The sequence below is a fragment of the Barbatula barbatula genome, assembly GCF_947034865.1.
Source record: "Barbatula barbatula genome assembly, chromosome: 7".
NCBI classification, from domain to species: domain Eukaryota; kingdom Metazoa; phylum Chordata; class Actinopteri; order Cypriniformes; family Nemacheilidae; genus Barbatula; species Barbatula barbatula.
In genome coordinates this window covers 13,674,706-13,698,263 of record NC_136770.1, presented here as the reverse complement: position 1 = coordinate 13,698,263, position 23,558 = coordinate 13,674,706, and the positions used below count along the sequence as shown (strand labels likewise).

Below are 23,558 nucleotides of genomic sequence, written 5' to 3'. Positions count from 1 at the left end.
GTGACGCGGCTAGTGCTGTGGCGTTTTCAATAAGAACCCCATCTGTCGGTTCGACACAACGTTGAGAGACCGACAGAAAGGGAACGTCTCGGTTACGTATGTAACCTCTGTTCCCTGATGGAGGGAACGAGACGTTGTGTCCTTCATGCCACAACAATAGCCGTCCGCTGCAGCAGTCACGAGATGCTCTCAGGCTCCTCAGCACAAAAGGTGAATGAATGAGCACGCCGGCTCCCCTTTATACCCGGATATCCGGGGGCGGAGCCCGGCATGCAAATTTCATTCGCCAATTTCATTGGCCTTTTCAAAATAGTCAGAAGATGATAGGTTCTCAAGGGCGAACCCCATCTGTCGGTTCGACACAACGTCTCGTTCCCTCCATCAGGGAACAGAGGTTACATACGTAACCGAGACGTTACATTTGTTCATCACATGGCATGCTGAGGCAAAGTCACGTAGATGTGCATCTATGAATTTATATTATAAATGTAAGTTACAATGTAAGTCAGTTGCAATGTGCATATAAACAGAGAGAATACATATTTTATATGCATTGATTTGCAGAATTCACATAAAAACACTGATCGAAAACACAAGGAATATAGTGTAGAATAGATATAATTAAACAGAGATGCTTTAGATCAGGGCTAGTCATCGGGCAGCCTGTGGGTCAAATGCGGCCCACCAATCATCTTTACCTGTCCCGCCATAACATTTCAAATAAGCAAAGAGACTTTAAAAATGTTGTGCTTTGAGAAATGCATTTCCTGAGACGCCTCATTTTTGAAAGTCCAAAACGCAAAATTCAATACGAAAGTAATTCCCGTAGCTCATAGCTATGAAAGACTTAAAAAGCGATTTGATCGGTCTGTCCAAGAAACTTGATATTATTTGCAAGGTTATTCTCGGCAATCCACAAGCAGTCAGTTTGCGCATGCGAAAGGTCACGTCCAAAACGTGTCTCGTGCCCTTGAAAGTAACTGCAGGAAGTGTACTAAAACACCTGAACTGATAAGAGAAAACTATGTCGTTTTTATTACTGCATTCATTATGTATGAACAGCTATATTTACGAAAAATAGTTGCTCTTCAAATGATCTGCCCTTCTAAGTGAGTGAGGCACATGAATGAGATTGGATTTAACCCGAAGATATGATATAGTGCTCAGTTTCTTGCACAGATCAATTGTTTCGCTTTATAAAACACCAATTTAACGTCAAGGTGCAGGGATTCATTTTGTGCTGAATGTAATAGCGTTTTTTTATTAATCTGACTTTCATTAATTCAACCAAATACCTTCATAAATATGAACATTATATGACCTATAAGAAACAGCGCCATAAAAAGTATAAAAAGAATGCAAAAATGCAATAAATAACAGAAATACTAAATAACAAATCAGAAATTATGATAAGGTATTTTATACTTTTGGAATCTGGCCCTCAAAGAAAAGTAGTTGAAGACCCCTGCTTTAGATGCTTAGCATACACACACTCACCTTGGCTCCATCTGAACCAGATACACCAGGCTGTCCTCTGTCACCCTACAGCATTGACAATTACTTTATCAACTACTTTACAGATTATGCATTCAGTATGTTTACTCATTGTACCTTAATAACATTCAGAATTTCTTTTTTTTTACCTTAGTTCCAATTTCACCTGGAGGTCCTCTGGGACCCTGAAACAAAAATGTATGAATAAAGGAAGAATGGCAGAAGAAAGGTAAGAATCTGCAGAGATATATACGTGAGCGTGTGCCATACCCGATCACCAGGGTCTCCAGTAAGTCCTGGGGGGCCTGGTTTACCCTCAGTACCCTCTCCCTGCAAAACCACATAAACACGCCAGGTTCAGAAAATGCATCAATAGCCAAGCAATATCCACAATTAACACATACCTGTTCTCCTTTGGCTCCTTTGGGTCCGTTCAGTGCTCGTGGGCCCTGCGGACCAGGTGGGCCAGGGGGTCCCTACAAACATACACACAAATATGTACAATGAAAAATACCATTTTGTGCATGCAATTATCAGCAGCAATCACACAAAAAACACACACAGCTGCACACATGCCAAGATCCATTTAGAGTCCCACGTTATCATTAATAATGGAGAAACTCACAGGTTCACCAGCATCTCCCTTAGCTGCTACCCCACTGCCCACTCCGGGAGGACCCTGTTAATAAAAGAATGCAAGAGAACTGTTCCTGGCTCCCTTTACAAATTGAGATCTGCCATAAGAGATTTCTCACAGTCCATCAGTTTAATGCATTTACTGAATCTAGTATCGCACAATATAGACCAATTTTCTGGAAGGGTAATCTTCTTTTCCCTTGGAAAGCATTGTAATTGTATTTGTTTTAAATCAGATACTTGTGGTGGATTGCTATAATGAGGAAGCCATGTCCACAGTCTGTGTTTGTCTGTTTTTAAATGACCATTTATCTGACACTTGAGACTATCAATGAGCAACAAATACGATTGTATTATTATTATTAACCTGCAATCTGTAACTTTTGCCTCTATATGTCCATCTCAATTTGAAACATAAAATTACAGATTACTTTGTGTAGCTTACAACGACGGTTGTTATTAACTTTTCTAAAATTGTCAAGAAACGCTCTGTAAACACAGCCGTCAGGCAAGTTGCTGTCACAGAGGATCGCATTTACAATCACTATGACAATTAATTTTTAAATTTAATATTTTAGTGTTTATTATAAATGAATGATTCATGTCTGTCATTTTTTATTTATGTGCCCTCATAATATTTTTGTATCAAGTTTATTTGAATTGAGATAGGATGTAAAGTGCTAATGCCTGAGTGGGTGAGTCGTTTCTACAAGTTTGACCCATTCAAGCAAATCTATGTGCCCTCTGTGAATACGAAAATCAGGCAGTCATAGTGCTAAAAAGGCTCTCTTTCACTTCATCTCTATTTGGTCTGGACTCCTAAGAACAAAATGAATATGAATACTTCCCCTCTCTTTTATCTACTAATGTCAGTAGTGGACTGTTTTGCAACTGAGTTATTTTCAAAATATGTCTTTCTTGGTCTTGTGGCAGAATCATGACAGATCCTATGTTTTATGTGGAGAAAGGGCATGACATTGTTTTGGTTTTGGATTAGCCTCCCCTTTATAATGTCTTGTGCCGATTAATTGTCACTAGTCTAGTCTTCTTTTGTCAAGTGTTATCTGTAGTCTAGTCCAGGGGTTCTCAACCTTTTGCAACTCATGGCCCACCAAGGACTGTTTAAAAGATTTCCGAGGACCACCTTTCCAAATATGATAGTATGAACACAGAATATCCAAAGAGTACATATACGCTGCAGATCATTTTTTATGCCACAATAGCAGACTTTTTGTTTTGTTTATTTTTAAAGTATGTGTTAAACCCCTTACCCACTGTCTGCATCTGTGTCCCTCCCTGTGTGCAACCCTGACAATATGTGTTCTTATACTTTAGTACTGTCAATTTCCTTCTCATCCAGTGTTTTTTGAGAAGGCACTGCCTCCTCTAGGAAAACTCTTAATGACTTACCCTCTCTCCAGTACTTCCTTTGTCACCCTGCATGTAAGAAAAGAAAGATTAACTGACAGGTAAATGACCAGCTTAAGGCCCGTCATAAAAATCAATAATAAAATCAAATTGCAAAATCATTAGATAAGTTGCAAATCTAATGTATCCAGCTATATCTGCCGTTGGCATCGATGCAGAATTTGAAAGGAGTTCTGACCTTAACAGCAAGTCCAGGGGTTCCTGGTATGCCAGAGCGACCATCCTGCCCAGGCAAACCTCGTTCACCCGCCTCTCCCTTTCTCCCATCTACACCTGGCCTACCAGGAGCGCTCTAGGAAGAGAAAGAGACAGCATTGGAAAGGCAATGTTATCTGTAACAGAACTGATACAGACAACGTCTGTGCTTGTTTTTGTCAGTGTTTGGTTGTTTCATGTGACATTCACCGGGATCCCTGGAATTCCTGGCTCTCCTTTACGTCCTGGTAAACCTCCTCCTGCCGCAGATCCAGATTCCCCCTTTGATAGGAAAAGATGCAAACGTGTCACATTTGATGTGCACCAAACCATGTTGTTTTTGCTAAGCAAAAGACTAAACATGTAATTTATGTGATCCCAGTTTACTGTAGCAACTTACAGATAACAATTAATTGATTCAGAGGCAATAAAATAAGAGTTGTTGCATCATGAAAGAGTGGAGAGGAGAGTAGCGCTGTTAAATTGGTCTTACCCTTTCACCTTTCTCTCCCTTTAAACCCTGAGGGCCTGTAATACCTGGGTCTCCCTGTTAAACAAAGCAAAGATTTAATATATGTGTGTTTGAATGACTATGTGTGTACAGGTTTTAGTGAGTACTTACAGGGTCCCCCCTAACACCTGGTAACCCCAGACTGCCCTAATACAAAAGAACAACATCAGTGAATGAAAAATAGAAAAATAAGGTATAATTCACTCAACAATGACTTACTGGAAGTCCAACTGCACCAGGAGTACCAGGGCGACCTGGAACACCTGGACTGCCATCTAATCCCGGGAAACCCTGAGAAAGAAAGAAAGATCATTTTTATGTATGTTTTGTATTTTACGATATCATCTTTTTTTATTTTTGCACTGCATATTTAACTTTTTCTTCTTCCTTCAAAAAAACACTTTGCACTACTAGTAGCAATACAAATATACAGTTGTTGTCATGCCAATAAAACATGCTTTAAGTAAAAATTGTAATAGACAGTAGGAGACGGTATGTGTATGTGTGTATATTCGTGTACACACTTATGTATGTGTTTAAGTACTACTTACTCTCTCGCCTTTCTCTCCTCTCACACCAAGACTGCTGCCTGGTTGACCTGGTGACCCTTCTGGCCCTCTGGAGCCCTCACGACCAGGCAAACCATCACGACCCTAACAAATAAAACAAAACACAATACACAGCCATATATAGCCAACTGGGATTTTTTTTTATTCTTTAATCAATTATTAATCATGACGTGAACAGTGTGGAAGCGCACACAGCAATGGTTTGTGTGTGTAGATTAACTCACAGGCTCGCCTTTCCTTCCATCCACTCCATCTCTGCCTCTTTCACCCTACACACAGACAGTTTTTTATACATTTAATCAGAAAAACTAGGCACAATATCAAATATAAAAAGTAAATTGGAAAGTCCTATGAAAAGAAAAAGGAGTAAAAGATTCAGCTATTGAAAGTTTTCGGCATCAAATATTCAAGCTAAGCTTGTTGTATCACTACAGTCACAGTGTCCTCAAAACCTATTTTTACTGAACTTCAAAGTTTTTGCATTGCATTTGACTTAGTATAAGAACCTTTTTTGTTCTTTGAAAAAGTCCCAAAATGCATAACAACAAGAAAAAAGATGAATAACAATATGTGATGACAATTTTCATGTAACAATATTCATGATGACAAAGCTGTTAGACTGTTAAGCCGTGATAGCTTTGCATGTGTAATTGCTTTGGAAAAGAAAGCAATTATAGTTTGTTCACCTTTTGTCCATGTTCTCCTTTAGGCCCCTGCAACAAAGACAAAGGTCAAACAAACTCTCTGTGACTACTAGCAAATGTAAACACAAATGAGACACACAAACGTGTCTATGTATTATATTTTATCTTCTAATGTGTATACAGTATACTTACCCTGGGACACTCTACAGTACAAGGCCCATCCTAAAAAAGACAGACAATTACAGTCATTCTTTACTATATCAAGGTTTTTAATACATCAACAATAAAAATATGAATTACGTTATGACATTTATGACGGGTGAATTAAACTAACCGTGACACCGGTCCCTCGTGCAAGGCCACAGAGGAGGTCTGCCAGGTCGGGGTGGAAACTGTAGAGCTGATTTGAGTCCTGAGCATAGAGCAGATTTTGAGTGCTGCCATCAGTCACTGCCAAGCGCAGCTCTCCAGGGTTCGCACGTCCAATTCCAACCGCCAACACTGTCACACCTGAGGGACAGCGATATTGCATTGGTAACATACTGTACCAATATGCACATGGGACAGAGCAGCTTTGCTGGTTGACTGCATGTGTGTACGGTAAGGTTTGTATTTTATGGCTCACCATCGGCCCTAACAGCAGCAGAAGGCTGGCTCAGATCATCGGCCGACTTCTCATCAGTGACAATGACGACTACCCCGGGAACGCTAGACCTCCGACCTGCTGGCTCGCTCAGCAGAAACTGACGAGCAAATGTCATTGCTCTGCCTATATGCAAAAAACCCTTAAGTTTTAGGGCATCCATTCACACACAATGTTTCATTGCAAACTCTATAAATAAATCTTATATAGCATTTTACACGCTTTAAATTTTTTTAAACCTCTTTACAAAACAAATCCTTAAAATTAAAAAATTACTTTCCTTTCATTGTTATTCTTTCTTAAAATTTCAACTCAGTTTTCAGATTTGTTATGTTATAAAAAACAGAATAGAACAGGATAAATTGTAATTAAATGTATACTTTCCTAAATATAAATGTGTTGAATTGAAATTAAAACGTTCCATTCGATTTTTAGCTGAAATAGACACCTTTATGAAACAAAGGGCACAAACAAACCTATATTATTTCCTGGTCTGTTGTTGAATGGGGTGGACAGAATCTCTGGCAGAAGGGTCTCGTTGTTGCTATGACGATTGAGGAGGAAGCCAACTTTTGCATCTTCACCGTACACCACCACCCCCACCTGGACAAAACATGTATTACAATCCCTTCATTCATACCACTGTTTCCTCTCTCACCTGCTCAATTCCTTATTCACCCTGTCAGGAACTCTCAAAGAATAAATGAACATCATGAAGAGCTGATTCAAATACAAAATAAACCTGAACACACCATAACCAAAATACCCGGATCTACAGGTACAGTATCAAACGAAGATGATGTTGAACTTTGGAAGAAACTTACCTGGGAGTCTCTAGGACCAATGGAGGTGAAGGATCCAGCAGCACTGGCAAGCAGTGACAAGGTAGATTCAGCCAGACCAGAGCGATTACGAGTTGCTGGGACAAGAAAGACCACATCCAAACGCCCTCCAACGCACACTAACACATAGAGGCACAGCAATAAAATGACAAATAAGGACGTCAGACTCTATAATGTCAAGTGGTGTAGCCATGGAGGAAAGAAACAGCTTTGAATGCACGTGTGTACAATTTAATAAAGCATGTTAATGAAAATACATTGAATCGCATTTGTCAAAGTCATTTTAAAATAAACATTTTCTCAGGTTTACTCACTTTGATCTGAACGAAACATTCTTATTTTCACATTTTTATGAAAAGGTCATGTTGTGAAAGTAAAGCTTTCTCAAGACAGTAATAGTAACTAGATATCGTTAAACAGCCACACAAAAATCATTTTCTTCAGAAATTTACATGTGAACATTTTTTATTAATAAATTATGCATGAATTGCAGTTTGCAATGCATTTTGGATATTGCAGAATACATTTAAAAAATTAAATTAAGTCTCATGTTACAGGCCTATACATACTGTAATATAGTAATGGAGTAATCTAAACATAAGACATTACTTTTATCCAAAGCGACTTACAGATGAGAAAACATTGGAAGCAATTATAACAACATAGGCAACAAAATGCATAAGTGCATCAAAACTAGTCCATTAAAGCCTAGCACAGTATACAAAGATATAAATTACTATAGTATTTAGCAAGCAGTTGCCGAGATAGAAGTTGAGTAACCTGTGCGCTCTTCCATACTGCTTTCAGGTCCAATCTGGTTTTGGAAGGTGGGCTGGATAGTGAAGCGGTATCGGCGGCCCAAACGCAGACCGGTCACACGAAAAGAAGTGGCTGTTCCAGGCAGTGTCTCAGATTGATCAGGTACTGTGTCTGGAGGAGGGAATTAGTTATGAAACACCATACAATGTTCAGATAAACAAAATGTAAATGATTTTCGCTGCATTGTTTTATTTTATTTTATAATACCTATAATAATATAATAATTTCAGATTGCATTGTTATTTAATTTTTGCACTGTGTTGGTAATACAATATACAAGCCTTCAGACTGTAATCTCACCTCTCTCCTCTCTCCAACGTAAAATAAAGCCTGTGGCTCCAGTTACAGGTGACCAGCCCAATAGCACCGAATTCTCAGTGCTGTCCGTCACACTCAAACTTGACACGGGTGGCAAGGGATCTAAAAGAATGAGATATGGGAGTAATCATAATTGAGAGATTGAGAGAGAAAGCTAAAGGAAAAGAGGCAGACTGAAGAGAGATTAAATGCATACCGGTGGATGCTTGGATGGTGGTCGCTTTAGATTCTCCACCTTCCAACAAAGCAGAAAATCTTATGATGTAGGACAGACCAGGTTGAAGTCCATCCAAGGTATACGAGGTTGCATCACCAGTAATGAGACGACTTGATTCAGTCTCGCCTATGAAAAGCATAATGATAACATGTAAACCTGAATGTTGGTGTATTGAGTGTATGTGCATGTGTGTGTGTGCCTGTGTAAGCACCTTGTGAAGACCTCCAATAGATTCGATATGCGTTGGCTCCTTGCACTGGTCTCCAGGTTATTCGCAGCCCCCTGGGGGTTGAATCCAACACACGTAGTCCCTCTACTACTATATTCTGTGGCAACAATCCCCCTAGAACAATATATTGATATGTACAGTATATACAGTAATGATCGGAATACAACTAAACTAAACTTTTTTATAGCAAATTAACTGTAACGTATGGACCTTTGTGAAAATTATCACTGCTTGTATAAGAAAAGTAGCTCATACACATTATTTCATATTGCATACTCTTCCATTGTAAAATACATTAATAAGTTTACATAATTATTGTTTTATATTTTAGAAGCTCATACAGCACTCACCTGTGGTGATTCTGACAGACACAGGGGGGCCCTCTCTGTTACGGACTACAGCCAGAACCTTCACCTCATACTGCGCACCCTCATCTAACTGCCTCAGATCCACTGACGTCACATTGCCACCAACCAGCTGACTTCTCTCCTCTCCACCTATCATCACATGTATAAATACAGCAGTCAACGCTAGTACTGTGATTCAGGCTAACAACCCACACAATTTTATAACCAATAACACAGACTTTTTTAGAGATATAATAAAGTTCCTAGTAAAGTATAAAGTTTCTTTAAATGTTTATATAGATGTTTAGCCTTAGAATAATTTATTGACAAATATTTTAGGTGTAATATGACTTGGAAGGGAAATTTATGTTGTACAGGAAGACAAAACTATGTGAGAAGACTATGTGAAATATATTTTTTTTATGTTCTCACCGTCAGTCCTCTTCCAGAGTATTCTGTATGATGATGCATTCTGAACTCCAACCCAGCTGACTCGGATGATCTCGCCCTGGGCCTCCAGCACCTGTAAATTGGTGACACGTGCAATCGTGGTCTGATCTGAACGACAGAATAAACACAGTCAGGTATAATTCAAAAACCACATCTAAACTATCTAAAGGAATTTTATAACAAAAAAGAAACCGAACACTATGAAAAGCTTCTGGTGCCAGTATTTGTTTAAAAAGAAAAAAGTGGTGCATGAGAAGTTTGATGAAGACAACCCAAGAAAGATAAAAACTCCAGCCTAAAACACATCCCCTTCGCAGTAATTGCTTAAGTGGATATAAACCTATATAGCCTTTAAACAAATTACACAAAACAAGTGCTTTTGTAGTCCTCAAATATGCTGTTCTACCTGTTCTAGCGGTCACAGTGGCAGCGGGTCCCTCTCGTGAGCTCACAATGGCTGAAACAGACACTTGATAGGTGGCACCTTCCTGGAGTCTATCAATGGCATAGGAAGTGGCATCAGCAGGTACAGTCTCGAAGTCTTCCACTCCTACAATGCAAAAAGAAATAAAATACATTCAACACATTTGATCTGTTGCTAAATAACTGTATATAATGCAATAATGTAATAATGTTGCCTGTACCATCACTACGCCGCCAAGTGACTTTGTAACCTGTTGCTCTATTCACAGGAGCCCAAGATATTAGTATCCTAGAGGATGAGTATTCGATGACTCTGAGCCCTGTAATCGTTCCGATAGAGCCACTAGTTCTAGCAGTCACAGTGACCACTTCTCCAACCCTCCCGTCAATCACTGGGGAAACGCCCACATTAACAGTGTCATCAGGCTGCAGTCCGTCGATAGTGTATGTAGTGATATCGCCACCTAGCACACGAAACTGCTCTGCACCTGAGAGAGAGACAAAAGGAGGGGAAAGCTGATTGAGTTAAACAAATGCAAATAACTTTTTTTAATCATAGACTCCACCTACTGTTGCTTTGTCCCCAAGTAACCCGGTAACCTGTTGCCCCGGAAACACCATTCCATGAAATCCTGACTCGTCGGCTGTTGCTGCTGATCACGCGCAAGTTGGTCACTCTCAGTGGTGGATCTGTTTAACATTGAGTAAGCACAAATTCATTTCAGACCAGATGAATATACTATACATCAATAGCCTCCAAAGCATCTTTAAAATGTTTTAACACTTTCATTGACATCAATATATGTCAAAAGACCAGGGGAAATTTGAACCCTCATGTCAGGACCCCCTGCCTGTATTGGACAATTAGTCAAGAAACTTGGTAAGAATATGATATTTTGCAGTGAACCATGACTTTCTGACAACTGCCAAGTTCTTTATATCAGTAGATCACCTACTGTAGTATCATAGTGATAAACACAGTCTCACTGGAACATCAGGAAAAAGGAAGCATGCTCACACACCCGCTATGATATACACAGTCGCTGGATCTCCTCCAGTGAAACCGACTTGTGCAGTCACACTGACAGCGTAGCGTACACCGTCTTCAAGGTCCTGGAGGTCCAGTGTAGTCTGATTTCCAGAAATTCTTCTGTTCACTTCTGTATTAGCTGTAAAAATAGTCTCATACAGTTATTACAGCTATATAAAGCTACATGGTTAAACGGTAACTAAAGTGACAGATGCAATGTTAATAGGAAGAGTAATCTCACATTGTGTATTAAGTATGGCAATGTTGTATTGTGTTGCTCCAGCAACCCCCGTCCATCCCAAGCGCACAATGTTTCCTAATGTCTCCACCACCCTTAGGTTTGTGACTCGACCAACTGACTGCTCTGCTAAACACAGCCCAACAAAGTTCAAAACAAACACTCATGGTCATTCACACATGCAATCAGGGGACTTTGGTTAAATGAGCATCAAACTTTCATACAATACTGTGTTTATTCCCTTAAGACACCTAATCAAAACAATGTAAAGAACACGGTGTTGAGTGATCCCGAAGTAGTTTACCTGCTTAAGTACAATTGATTTCAGACTACTGATGATTTCTCTGACCTGTAGGTTTAGTCGAAAAGAAAGTTGCCTCCTCTCGCCCATCAAATAGTGTAAATAGAGTTATTATGTACTCTGTGCTCGGTTGTAGATTTCTGAGCTCATAGCTGGTGGTGCCTTGTAGAAAATCCTGCTTCTGAACTCTGGCCCCTATAGACAGCCAATCAAACGTCAATAGATCAAAAAAAGGGCATTTTAACCATAAAACAATTCTAACCTCAATTACATCAATGTTTTGTAGGATTATCTGTGTGTATGACTGTGCCAAATGAATGAGTTCTAATGCTGTCACATATTTACACAATTCGCATAAATGTTTTTTGCAAGTGTATGCAGCAGATGTGGTTCTTACTCTCCCCAGCTTTCCATTCCAACCGGTAACCTCTAGCGGCCTGTATGAAGTTCCAGTTCAATCTGATGCTTGTGGTTCCAGAAGTCGTGGCTCTCAGTACCTGTTCCTCTGAGCTTTCTGAACACAAGATACATTAACACCGTTTAGATTTCTTTCCCCAATATACTATAATTCAGAAGAACATCACTTACATGAGTTAGAAAGTTACTCCCTCCAAGGCATTTTTACTCTTTAACATGTAGCCTACTTGCATATACAGACACTTCATACCATCACCTGTCAACCGGTGTGTGATTCATATGAAAACAAATCTAACAGACAGTGAGTCAATGGAAAAAAAAACACCTACTGTCTGTTGTTAAGCATGAGTGAGACAGTAAATGTGTATGTACCTTTTCTTAAAATGACCTACATTTGCTTTCCTAACTCAATGCCATCTGTATGCTTCTTTTAAACACACAACTATTTACATAAACGGTAACAAACTCACATAACAATGTAAAAAACACTTTAATAGCATAAACTGTGAATGTGTCAACTTGTCGCTGTATGTTTGTGTACCAATTTTAAAGCGAGCAGTGGCCGCAGGTCCTTCAACTTCTCCATTGTATAAGGCGATGACTGTTACAATATATTCTGTGTCTGGCTGTAGATTCACCAGAGTGTGAGATTCACTATCATCTCTCAGCTCTATGGTCTCCACATCACTTCCTGAAAGAGACAGTGTAATGCAGTGTGTGTGGACAGCTTCTGATCAATTATTTAAATAAGCAATGAATAAAAGAGGGCCAGATGTTAAACACTTTGTGTCGGTGTTTATGTACAATAAACATCCTTATTTTTAGGTGCTCTGGGACTCTTGGAAACATTATGAAACTACTGAAACAAAAAGCAAGCAATAGAATATGAAAGGATGATTTCAAGATGTTGACCTGTAAAAGGGCCCCAGATGACTCTATATCCCCTGGCCCCTGATACTCCCGTCCATCGAACTCGAACACTGTTATTGGTGATAGTCTGAACCGAGAGCTGCTGAACACCCTCTAAACGTACTGCAAAACCACACACATATACAGTTCTATATATCGTTTATATATATGTAATATGCAGTGTTGTAGCATGTCATTCTATTGTGTTTTTTTTAATAAGAAAACATACATGTGCGGGCAGTCAGGGTAGCTGGTGAGACACTGCTTCGAGGAAACAGGGGGTACAAACTGATGACATATTCCGTGTCTGCTTTAAGATCCCGCAAAGTCAGAGAACTAGACTCTGCCCCCACAGACTGTTCCATCAGCTGTGCAGCAGGCTGACCTGTTGACCAAACAATTAGGCCCCACGCATTGATTTATGTCACACTCAAGAAAGGATGATACAAACATATCTTATATTTATTGATTTGCAATGAAATGGCTCATGGTTACTTTTTTCAAATCAGAAGAGCAAACAAAACTTCTAATAAAAAGCATAAATATCTTCATATGATTCACAGTGTTGCTTGTTGATTGTCGAGCCCTATCCTTGACACAAAACAACATGGCTATCATAGGAACCTACATCACCAAAACAGTATATGAATCAGATCATAAGACAGTATCAAATAGCAGTTTTAGCATCCAATAATTTGCAGCAACATTCTTTTCTAGCATTTAAAGCTGACCTGATTAAATAGAGCCACACCTCATTTGACAGATCTGTGCTCTGCCAGCTCATACCTGGATAGCAGTCGACAAAAAAAACTGGCACGTCTTTAAAAACAGACACAATGCCTTGGGAAAAAACCTGTCCCGCCTCTAAATTCAACCCTGCTGACAGCTAAAATCATTACACTCTAAGATTGTGTTAAAAATAACATGTGTTCAGTTAAGGATAGTACATTAATGTTGTAACATATCTTGTGTTATTTCTTGTGAAAACACTTTTTGTGTTACTTTAAGCACAACGTGTTTTTTAAATCAAGACTATGTATGTTGTACAAAACACACAACAATGTGTTAATATTAACACATCCATTTTATGAGTGCCACTTTGACTATTATTCATATTTAGAAATTAGGGCAAACCATTAACCCTACGCATTAAACTATGCTTTGTAACTAATCCTACATTTGCAATGTGACAGCATTGATTTTATTTAGTAAATGTTCATATTTACTTTAAATTGCTTTGTTGTACTTTCCTGCCTTTCTGAAACAGTATTTGTATTTCTGAAATAATATTTGCACTACATTTTCATCTTCCATATTTTTCCTCCATTATTTCTTGCATTACAGAGTTATGGAATAGATTTATACTGTTGATTAGATTGTGTATGCATATGTAGCTATATTACCTGTAGGTCCATATGTAATCCTGTAACCCTGCACTGGGTCCGCTGGACGATCCCAGGTCAAAGCGAGAGTAAAATAGCTGGCTTGGACCAGTCGAAGTGCAGTCACACCCGGTAGTAGCTCTTGTTCAAGGTAAATGTGATTGAGTAAAGAGTTGGGCTAAAAAGGCTCTTAAATATGACACATATTTCAAGTGTGTGCAGTTCTCACTTGTTCGGGCCTTGGCAGACACTTGCTCTCCAAGGCTGTTGGGGTACTGAGCAATAACGGTGATCAGGTATTCTGTGCCCGAACGCAGCTCTTGTGCAATATAGCTGAGTTGGCTGCTTCCTATTGTTTCCTGCAAGACAAAATACACAGATTGGAGCACTATTTTGCTAAACTTATGTAGAAACAGTACATTTTCAGAATAACTAAAACCACTAATTGTAGTAAAAAAATGGTTTGAGGAGAAGTTAAAATGAACCAACTCCCTGGATTCACTTAAACGCTTAAATATAATAACCACTTTTATCTGCTTTCTTCAGTATACCTTCTTGCAACATTTACAGTTAACTGAAGCACATATAAAGTCTTCTTGTGGTCAGACAGTGACTGTCTAAATTATGCAGGGGAGTTTAAAATGAGAGGAATCAAAGAATGAAATTTCAGAAAAGGCTTTATTGTGTTAAAGCACAGCAAGCAAAAACACACACAGTCTTGCCTCCAAGACACCAAAAAGTACTATGAAACACTTTTGTAAGTGAAAAGTTTACAATATAATACGAATAATTTTTCGTACCTGTCGGAGCTCAGCTTTGATTGGCTGACCGAGGCCAGAAAGGGGTCTGTATTGTACCACATAGCCACTGACAGGCCCTCCTGCAGCTGACCATCGGAATCTCAATGAATCAGTGGTCTCACTGAAAATCTGCAAGTCTGATGGACCACTGTAGGATTCTGAAAAAGAAAAGCCAAAGTGCAGTTAGCAGGGTTGTTGAAAAAATTTTGCATTAAAAATGTTACGAAATTCTAAATAAATATTCTTGTATTATGTCTGTGAGTGTGTCTGTCTTGGACCTACCATCACTTAAGTAAGAGCCTCCACTCGTTGTACAGACCCGTGGAGACACTAAGGGCAGCAAAGAGCTGAGAGCTTTAAAGTTTCCAATCTGGGATGTGAACTCACTTTGAGGAGGAGAAGCAACAAGTTTCAGCTCATTTGCATCTGCACTCTTTATACCTGAGAAATAAAAATGCCAGGAGAGAGAAAAACTAAAATAACTTTAAATGATAAAAAAGGTTACATTGACAGCACTCAACCAGAGTTTTGGGTGCGTAGATCAATGGAACAACAACAGTTTTTTGAGTGCAGATCAATTATTTGATTGCGTTAACTTCAAATGATTAAATTTTTTATAATATATTTCTTTAGTAACTATGTACTCACATTTGTTCAACAGTCTGTAGTTGAATGGATGTTATAGAGCTTTTCTCTTAAAAAGAAATATGCAAAAAACTTTCTTACCTACTGCAAATATTTTGACTCCTAAACTACGTAGTTTTTGAGCAGGTTCCTGTACATTGTCCTGAGATTTACCATCAGTAATGAGTATAGTTATCTGAAAGAAAGACCACTTGGAGAGTCAATATTGTTGTCACTAGGTTATACACTTAAAATCATTGCAGAAAAACCTCAACTGAAAAACGTATTATTACATTGCATATGATTAGAATTACATATAGGAGTATTTCATATGAGTAGCACAGACAAACAAACAAACAAATAAAAATGGACACTAAAACTAACCAGCTCACCTTGGGTACATCTCTGATAGATGCAGGGTTGAAGAAGTTGTCTGCAATGTATTTGAGGCCAGCCCCCGTGCGGGTGTTTCCACCTTTATAATTGATATTCTCTATGGCAGTTATAAGTTCAGTGCCATTCAGGTATGCAGTGAAAGTAAACTCCACCCTGATTGTGATAAAATAAAGACCATTATTGATACATGTCTCTAGTTAATCATACATTTAATAAACCTTTACATTTTTACACTAAGTACTACAGACCGGGCAGTATCACTGTACTGTATGGCTCCGAAGCGGATGCCATCGGATCCCACCACCCTGGCAAAGGGTTTGACAATCCCTGCCATGAAATTCTTAACTAAGATAAAATTGGTACGGCCAATACTGGATGATCCATCCACCAGGAACACAATATCTGCTGCACCAACATTATTGCACTGGCCTGTCAACAGAAAACAAGTTAATACACAACCACTGACATACACAATATGTACACAGATTTTCCATTATGTACTGTAACAGGGATATACAAATATTTATTGTAAAGTTCATTTAGGTCCGGATATGTGAGCTCTCATTCAAACTAAACTAAACATTTTCATGTTGCCAAAACTGGGTCAATTTATCCTCTAAGCCTGTAATGGTCCAAAAACCTTTTGTGTCACAGTAGGACAATACATTTTGCCATAAGTGTTAACATCTGTGGCTTATTCTATTCAGGTATTCAGTGCCGCATTAGGGGACACAGGAAGTGACATCTCACCACATAGTCTTCAAAGCCATTTCATGTCAACAAAGCATCTGTGCTCGTTTATTTAGCGGCTGGTGGAACATCTCTCCCTGAAAGAGCTAAGGATACTACCAGTCATCCGATACACTGAGTGACTCACTGACTGCTTTACTTCCTCTAGCAAACTCCTTAACAGTTTCATTTGATTTGTGACTTTATCATATCATTTGTGAGTTCATTACAAAACGAAAATGAAATTGTTTAAAAATGGTAAATGATAACTATACGGCTGTGATTTCTTTGTTAAGTTAACAGGGTTTATGGAAACTAAATAAATTATATTTTCTGTACACACTCTTTTGGGACTCCTTGGAAGACACATTGTAAAGTTTTACCTTGAGCTGTAGACAATGAGGGGAGACACAGCAACACAGCAGCCAGCAGATTCCATTGCTGCAAACACCCCATTTTCAAATCCTACACATGACAACGCAGACACATGCACACAGAGAAAAGAGAACAACGTGAAACCTAAAATTAATTCAGCCTGTTCTGTTTTCATCTGCATTCATACAGCTTCAGCAGCAATCTAACATAATGTGAATGCTCATTTACCATGAACATCTGGCAAAAGTATAAAGGGGAGAAATTAAAAGAAGCAAGGTGGGACTTGCAACCTTCGCCACCAGACAAATAAAAAAAGTGAGCTGGTTTAAGTTCAAAAGCAGTTTGACAATGGCAAACTTTGCAGCAACACAAAGAAAAGTTCCTTTATAACAGCACCATTAAGCTTATAGAAAACTGATACTGCTACTCTGCTTAGAGTCTGCTGATGCTCATAATAATGTTATTGTTTAATTCAGAAAACAAAAACAGAGTAAAACATGTACATGCTTGCACTGTCTGGTAATAAAACCAAAAAGTCCTTCTTCATGCAATACTATAAACTAGAAAGGTTCTGCTTTTGTATTTGTCTTCATTATGCACATTTAAACATGCTCTCTCAGAAACACTTACAATTCAGGTAATGTAATATTTTTCAGAAACATGTTTTTAAGGAATATTCTTGATATTGTGTGATTCTTCATTCTGTTGTCAGCAGCAGATAATGCATGAAGTGCAAACATAAACCATATGCCAGTTGCCACTATGTGTCTTCAAAGATGGCATAAAATACATTACCAGAAGAAGGGTCTGTTATTTATTTAAATAAAGAGGAAATGGTGGTTCATATTTAGAGGCTCGATGGTTTGCACTCAACAATGACCTGACACAAAGTTAAAAACTTGCAGACAGACAAGAAAACCCCCATATGTGCATTATTAAACCTTCAAGTCCTGAGTCAGAGAAACACATGGCTAATTGTGTGTTTTGGTTTATTTTTTCCAGTGTCTTAAAGTCACCGGAAGAGAACGCCTCTCTGGGCCTTACTCGTGAAACAAGAGCAGTGGTTTTTAAGTGAAAAGTGCAATGAACTGTTATGTGGGAGAAAGATTTATTTAATCACAGATAGCTGTATTTGACTTTTTTCTGTCTTTCTGTCTTGTTTTAGCTCCTTCATCATGACAAAGACTTTAAGTTGGATGTTAATCTTAGTCTGTTTTTTAGGCCTCAAAAAGCCACTGCATAAAAATATTTTAAACCACTATAAAAATAACCCGATGCTCACACTCCTAATCCATCCCAAAAGGCATGTGCACAACACACGAAAACAAACACAAACAGGAATAAACACCTGCCACAAACTATTAAACCTCCCACATATACACACACCTGATGTCTGATTTAAAAAAATAAGATCATAAAATTGGCCATTTAAATGTTTCCCTTATTATTGTGCCACCATTATTACATCAAATGATATGGTCGCCTTAAAAAGTTGTAATTATACACAAAGGAAGAATATATAAATCTATGATACATAAACATGATTTTAATGCTAACTAATGTTTTCAGAAAACAATTTGCTCAGGTCTTGTTAAATAAGTTTATCCACAGGTCAGGAACAACCTTTATACAAACTATGATGCTCCCCTGACTTTGTAAATAGGTTGCACACTTCAGAATTTTAGCACATCGCTGACATCATTGAGGTACTGTTCTCCTCATGAATACAGACTACTAATCAGACTATTATTATTTTACATCCAGGGATCAAACTTCCTACTTTAATTATTCTCCCATCCTTTACTGCCCTATGTTTAAATGTGTTTTCATTTCTAACAGCCCTCTTTCCAATCAGCTTTACTCAGTGCTATCTATATTAATAGGGACACAGTCATTATGTGGTTTATGAGCAGTTAAAAGCAACCTCAAAGGCATGTAAAATGTCTGCTGCAGCATCTCCCTCCCCTTTTTACCTCTGCACATTCCGTCACTTTCTCTCACACCTGTGCTTTAACAGAATTTATTCAGGAGGTGTGTCACAGCACACCTGGGGTCAAGAGAGCACAGCTATGGAGACCGCCTTCATTCACTGCAACATTTGTATTTTGTACAATACAATATAAAGGAGTGGAGTTTTTGTACTGTATGTGAACCAAACTACCAAAACAGTCACAACTTTAATTTAACAATAAAAAGGCTATTCGCTGTGTGGCTTTATATAAAATAATTTACAGCCACATTCTTGAGCTCTGTGAAGTGGATGCTAGGAGAAACACAATAACATCAACGATTTGAAGGCCACTCTACAATAACTTAGCTACACTAAAAACACAGCACAGTACTTTCGATTATAGACTAAATCTGAAAATTTGCTGAATGTGTTTCAATAAAAAGAAATAATATGTTTGTAAATAAAAAAATAACAATACTGTTACATTGATTCCTTGTGCTATCAGCAGCACAATAATATTCACAGATTTACGCTGGCCAATTTTTCACACAATTTGTTCATTTTCATAGTGTTAAAAAGGTTAAATGTCTCCCAACAAATTGCATTTCTCTTATGCATTTCTGAGCCTGAAGTGTTCATATTTCAAACAGAGTAGAAAAACAAGGAAATGCTCATGGCCAAAAGGTGATGAACCTCAAGGGACAGGAATGAAATAAGAAACATTCCTCCCTTTATTAATTAGATGCACTTTGTAACTAGACATACTGAAGTATGAGAGGTCACACTTCCACAAAAATAAGAGTATCAGACAAACTGTCTGTTTTTTCGTTACTTCTCCCCACAAAGGAAAAACAGATGGACAGGGCTACATGTCAGAGAGAGTTAAACACAAACACATCCAAACAAAGCAGACCAACTGACCAGCAAAATTCAATAAATATACATCCATGACAATTGACACTACATTAATTACATTTGAACAATTAATGTTTGTAAATATTTAACCTCAATAAGATTCAAACGTAATTCTACACATTTTACCATATTTTAATCTTTTTCACAAAAACTGTATAATCAGCACAGAAAATGTGAAAGTAATATCAACATTCTGTGTGTGCCTCAATAATTTGATTAAAGCAAATTAACCTCTGACAAAAGGAATCTCAACAAATCCTGTATACAACTACAGCACATATTATCATCACATTCTAATATGCTCTAATGATGAGGCAGAGAAGATGTTGCACAGATGTTATTTTTTATCTACCTCAAAAATAGCTCCCACACATGTGATAAAGAATTCTCTGCAACCAAATGTTTTCTTCAGGATACTGCAATATGGGTGACTGCAATAGAGGCTGATTTATAATAATTCTTTAACAGTTTAAGTCTTAGCTGGATCTTAAAAAACAACCAAACATTCAAGCTGTTCTCAAGAACTATATACTCTCTCATACTATATAACAACCCCACACACTAACCGTCACAGAACGGCCCTTCAGTCATGCAAGTGTCCGGAGGAAACCTATAGAGATGATCTAGCCCTGCATCTGAGTGAAAGATACACAAGTGGCATATCAGACGAGTTCAGATAAGGTCATGATCCGCACCCTCTGCCTGAACAGGCAATTTGGAAATGCCATGCTGTGTGTCGAAAAAATCTAAACACACAAACCACACAAAGAAAAATTTGAAATACCCTAAACACACAGCCTCACTGCTTTTGGCAATGACCTGAAACTGTGTCAATATTCTATCTCCTTGTGAACGCACATTATGGGTGTTAACGTTTTTATTTATATTGACTGCTTTAAAAGCCTTTTACACCACATACGGTTTCATTGCACCATCAGCACCACTTCAGTTTTCTTCATCAGAAAATAATTCACATCTGAATTGTCTGCCAGTTAGGTTTTCTTTTCTCTGTACAAAGAAACATAATCTACATTTTCTGATTATTTTTTTACCTTCTTAATTATTCCTCTGTTATCTGATCCTAAAATATCCAAACATTAACTTTCATTGTAGCTTTTTTGAGTCAAGGGTTGTTATTTTTTAGTACAGTAATGTCCTCTGTTAAGGAAGTTTAGATTATGTTTTAACATTTTTTATACTTAGATTGTGAATATGAATATGCATAATTTGCTAATCAACAAAGACATTTTTAAAATGTTATGATTTCAAAGTTATTTTGTTGTCCATAGTGTTAATGCGACTTTATATAATTAGCAATGCAATTAAGTCTAACATTTAGGTAATTCAATAAATCACGGCAAGTATTACTAATGGTCAATTACATTTTGAAGTAAATACCCAACACTGATATGTGCATATTCTGCATTTCGTGTCTCCCATTTATAGCATTGGCAGCAAACTATAACATGTTTGAAGCATTTTATCACAAATTCAGAGCTATTTATTACTAACACAACAGCGTTTCCAGGGCGCTTAGTGTTCCTGGAGCGCCTAATTTGACACAGAGCATGACTCTTACTTACAGCTCAGGACGGGTCACCAGAAGCCCAAAGATGCAACTGCAGCGGACGTAGTATCAGTGAAGCATGACCTGGCAGATTTCTTTAAATGAGCCTGAATTTCCCCAGAAAATAAGTCGAAAGATTTCATTTAAAATGCGCATTTATCTGCTCTTGAGTGCTGCGCGAGCATCTGCCAGCTGTCTTCCCTTCTCAACAGGCCAACCTTCAAAATCCTGACATTTGACTATGAGCCGAAAATAAAGTAATGTCTCCCGGTTGTGCTGTTTGCTTCTGTGAAATTCTGTAGTCCAGACTTGTTCAGACGCCTGCAGCTCACTAAATCCATCCCTACACATTCTGTCTTTTTTTCCTCCGCTCTTCTCAGGATCATCTTTCAGATCTGTGCACTAGCTGCCCGCCTTCTCGCATTACAGCCAATCAAATCGTGAGTCATCTCTGCTCGTGCGCTTTAAACTCTTGCCTGTACCTGCACAGGTAAATCACACGTTCGTAATTAAGTTTTATTCTCCCTAGGGCCCACAATATTACAGTGTTTGATCGAAAAAAAATGAGGGAACAGAATCAATACAATCTGCTGCACCAGAAATACAGTAGGCTACTGTAGGCTAGTGTGTCAATAGCACTGCATTTAATTAAGTATCTTACTGATGTTTCCCACAACTCATTGCGAGAGGGAGGAGTTTTCTAGTAATTTGGGAAATGGGATGTTCCAAAGGACTTTGGTTTGGATTTATTGTTAATCCAGCGAAATGCTTATTTGGTGGTTCCTATGGGAATTATAAGGGGAGGAACTTTTGCATGACATAAAGGAAATTTACCGCCAACAATGTTATGTAGAATGCTGAAAAAATTATTGCTACATTGGTTGAATCAGCTATGTCATCTCCAGCCTGATTGTGTGTGGGAAAGTGTGGTTTACCACATAATGGCGACGAGGATTAAAGTTTTGGACTGACATGGCAAAGTTTAAAAAAAAATGTATCACACCAAGTAGTCGCCGCTCTCGACAAAACAGCCAAGGCACTCGCGGTAGGATCGTTTACTCCTTTTTACTGTAGGAAAAATGCAAGGTTTAATTACATTTTTTGAAGCAAATAAGATTTTTTGAAGCAAAGCTCGACGACCTGCTGGAAAAGTTGGCAGGGGTGAAAAAAACAGTCAGCTGGATCTCAGTCATGCATATCTGCAAGTGACCTTGAATGAAGAATCTAAAATATATGTAACACTGAATACTTAATGGGTTTATTCCCCATAAATAGACTTGTGGCTTACAGTCCTGCCATTTTTCAACTCATGGAGGGGTTACTACAGGGTATCCCTGGGTTTGCGATATACCTCAATGACATTCTCATAACAGGCAAGAATGATCTTGTACATCTGTACATGCTGAGTAAGGTTTTGAAACGGCTGAAGGGGGAGGACTAAGGCTCAAGAGGGAAAGTGTGCATTCATGCAGTGTGAGGCAGAGATTTTGAGCCATAGGGTGGACTCTACAGGTCTTTGCCCGCTTTCAAACAAGGTAGAAGCTTTTGCAAAAAGCGCCAGCTCCCTGAAATGTCTCAGAATTGAAAGCATGTCTGGGATTGCTCAACTACTACCACAGGATCCTGACTAAATTTTCAACCTTGTTGAGAAACATGGATGGCAGCAAGAGACCCATCAGTTTCATGTCCAGAACCAGGCACGGATTAATGCACAGGCTTGTGTAGGCTGCAGCCCCCCTAGGACCTGTTTGGGGTCCTCTGATTGGCAGAGTTTTTATTTTAAATTTACTTCAGCGGGAACAGAAAATAGACCCTCATTGGCCTATAAGAAATATAACAAAAAAAACAAGCCGCTGATTGGATAGATGTGACATTTACGTCACATCTATCCAGTAGCCTCCAGGTCAAATCAGCTGTGGCTGAGCAATCAGGAGTAAGGTGCCTAAAAGTAAAGATCCACGAGGCATTTTAGGGGCCATTTATATATCTCTTTTCATCAAAAGAGAAAGCGTCTGGGGATGTTGCCTTTGACATTTCAGTGTGTAGAGGCACTGACTCTATTGGTAGAGAGACTGTGAAGTGCCAGTGGGGTTGAGTCCTCAGGAGGACCAACCAGGGACTATTGAAATGGAAACCTTAATATAAAATTCTAGTGTCTT

At 38.5% G+C, this 23,558-nt stretch overlaps 1 protein-coding gene across 1 annotated transcript in view; it reads right to left on the bottom strand.

Moving 5' to 3' along the window:
* Positions 1-21,527, bottom strand: part of col7a1 (collagen, type VII, alpha 1) — a 62,539-nt gene extending 41,012 nt beyond the window's left edge. Inside the window, exons 1-42 of the mRNA XM_079460174.1 lie at positions 21,416-21,527; positions 16,975-17,056; positions 16,111-16,291; positions 15,859-16,015; positions 15,569-15,662; positions 15,125-15,283; positions 14,843-15,000; positions 14,272-14,401; positions 14,064-14,183; positions 12,890-13,045; positions 12,664-12,783; positions 12,293-12,442; positions 11,732-11,848; positions 11,383-11,529; positions 11,037-11,162; positions 10,788-10,934; positions 10,336-10,455; positions 9,987-10,253; positions 9,749-9,892; positions 8,528-8,659; positions 8,296-8,442; positions 8,082-8,201; positions 7,743-7,892; positions 6,945-7,081; positions 6,593-6,723; positions 6,103-6,242; positions 5,812-5,987; positions 5,670-5,699; positions 5,520-5,546; positions 5,058-5,102; positions 4,816-4,917; positions 4,484-4,555; positions 4,376-4,411; positions 4,247-4,300; positions 3,964-4,035; positions 3,737-3,850; positions 3,541-3,567; positions 2,120-2,173; positions 1,899-1,970; positions 1,765-1,824; positions 1,644-1,679; positions 1,498-1,542 (exon numbers count right to left, since the gene is read on the bottom strand). Coding sequence (XP_079316300.1) covers positions 1,498-1,542; positions 1,644-1,679; positions 1,765-1,824; positions 1,899-1,970; positions 2,120-2,173; positions 3,541-3,567; positions 3,737-3,850; positions 3,964-4,035; positions 4,247-4,300; positions 4,376-4,411; positions 4,484-4,555; positions 4,816-4,917; positions 5,058-5,102; positions 5,520-5,546; positions 5,670-5,699; positions 5,812-5,987; positions 6,103-6,242; positions 6,593-6,723; positions 6,945-7,081; positions 7,743-7,892; positions 8,082-8,201; positions 8,296-8,442; positions 8,528-8,659; positions 9,749-9,892; positions 9,987-10,253; positions 10,336-10,455; positions 10,788-10,934; positions 11,037-11,162; positions 11,383-11,529; positions 11,732-11,848; positions 12,293-12,442; positions 12,664-12,783; positions 12,890-13,045; positions 14,064-14,183; positions 14,272-14,401; positions 14,843-15,000; positions 15,125-15,283; positions 15,569-15,662; positions 15,859-16,015; positions 16,111-16,291; positions 16,975-17,047 — 4,545 coding nt within the window. The 5' untranslated portion in view covers positions 17,048-17,056; positions 21,416-21,527. The remainder of the gene's footprint in view (positions 1-1,497; positions 1,543-1,643; positions 1,680-1,764; positions 1,825-1,898; positions 1,971-2,119; positions 2,174-3,540; positions 3,568-3,736; positions 3,851-3,963; positions 4,036-4,246; positions 4,301-4,375; positions 4,412-4,483; positions 4,556-4,815; positions 4,918-5,057; positions 5,103-5,519; positions 5,547-5,669; positions 5,700-5,811; positions 5,988-6,102; positions 6,243-6,592; positions 6,724-6,944; positions 7,082-7,742; positions 7,893-8,081; positions 8,202-8,295; positions 8,443-8,527; positions 8,660-9,748; positions 9,893-9,986; positions 10,254-10,335; positions 10,456-10,787; positions 10,935-11,036; positions 11,163-11,382; positions 11,530-11,731; positions 11,849-12,292; positions 12,443-12,663; positions 12,784-12,889; positions 13,046-14,063; positions 14,184-14,271; positions 14,402-14,842; positions 15,001-15,124; positions 15,284-15,568; positions 15,663-15,858; positions 16,016-16,110; positions 16,292-16,974; positions 17,057-21,415) is intronic.
* Between the last annotated feature and the right edge of the window lie 2,031 nt (positions 21,528-23,558).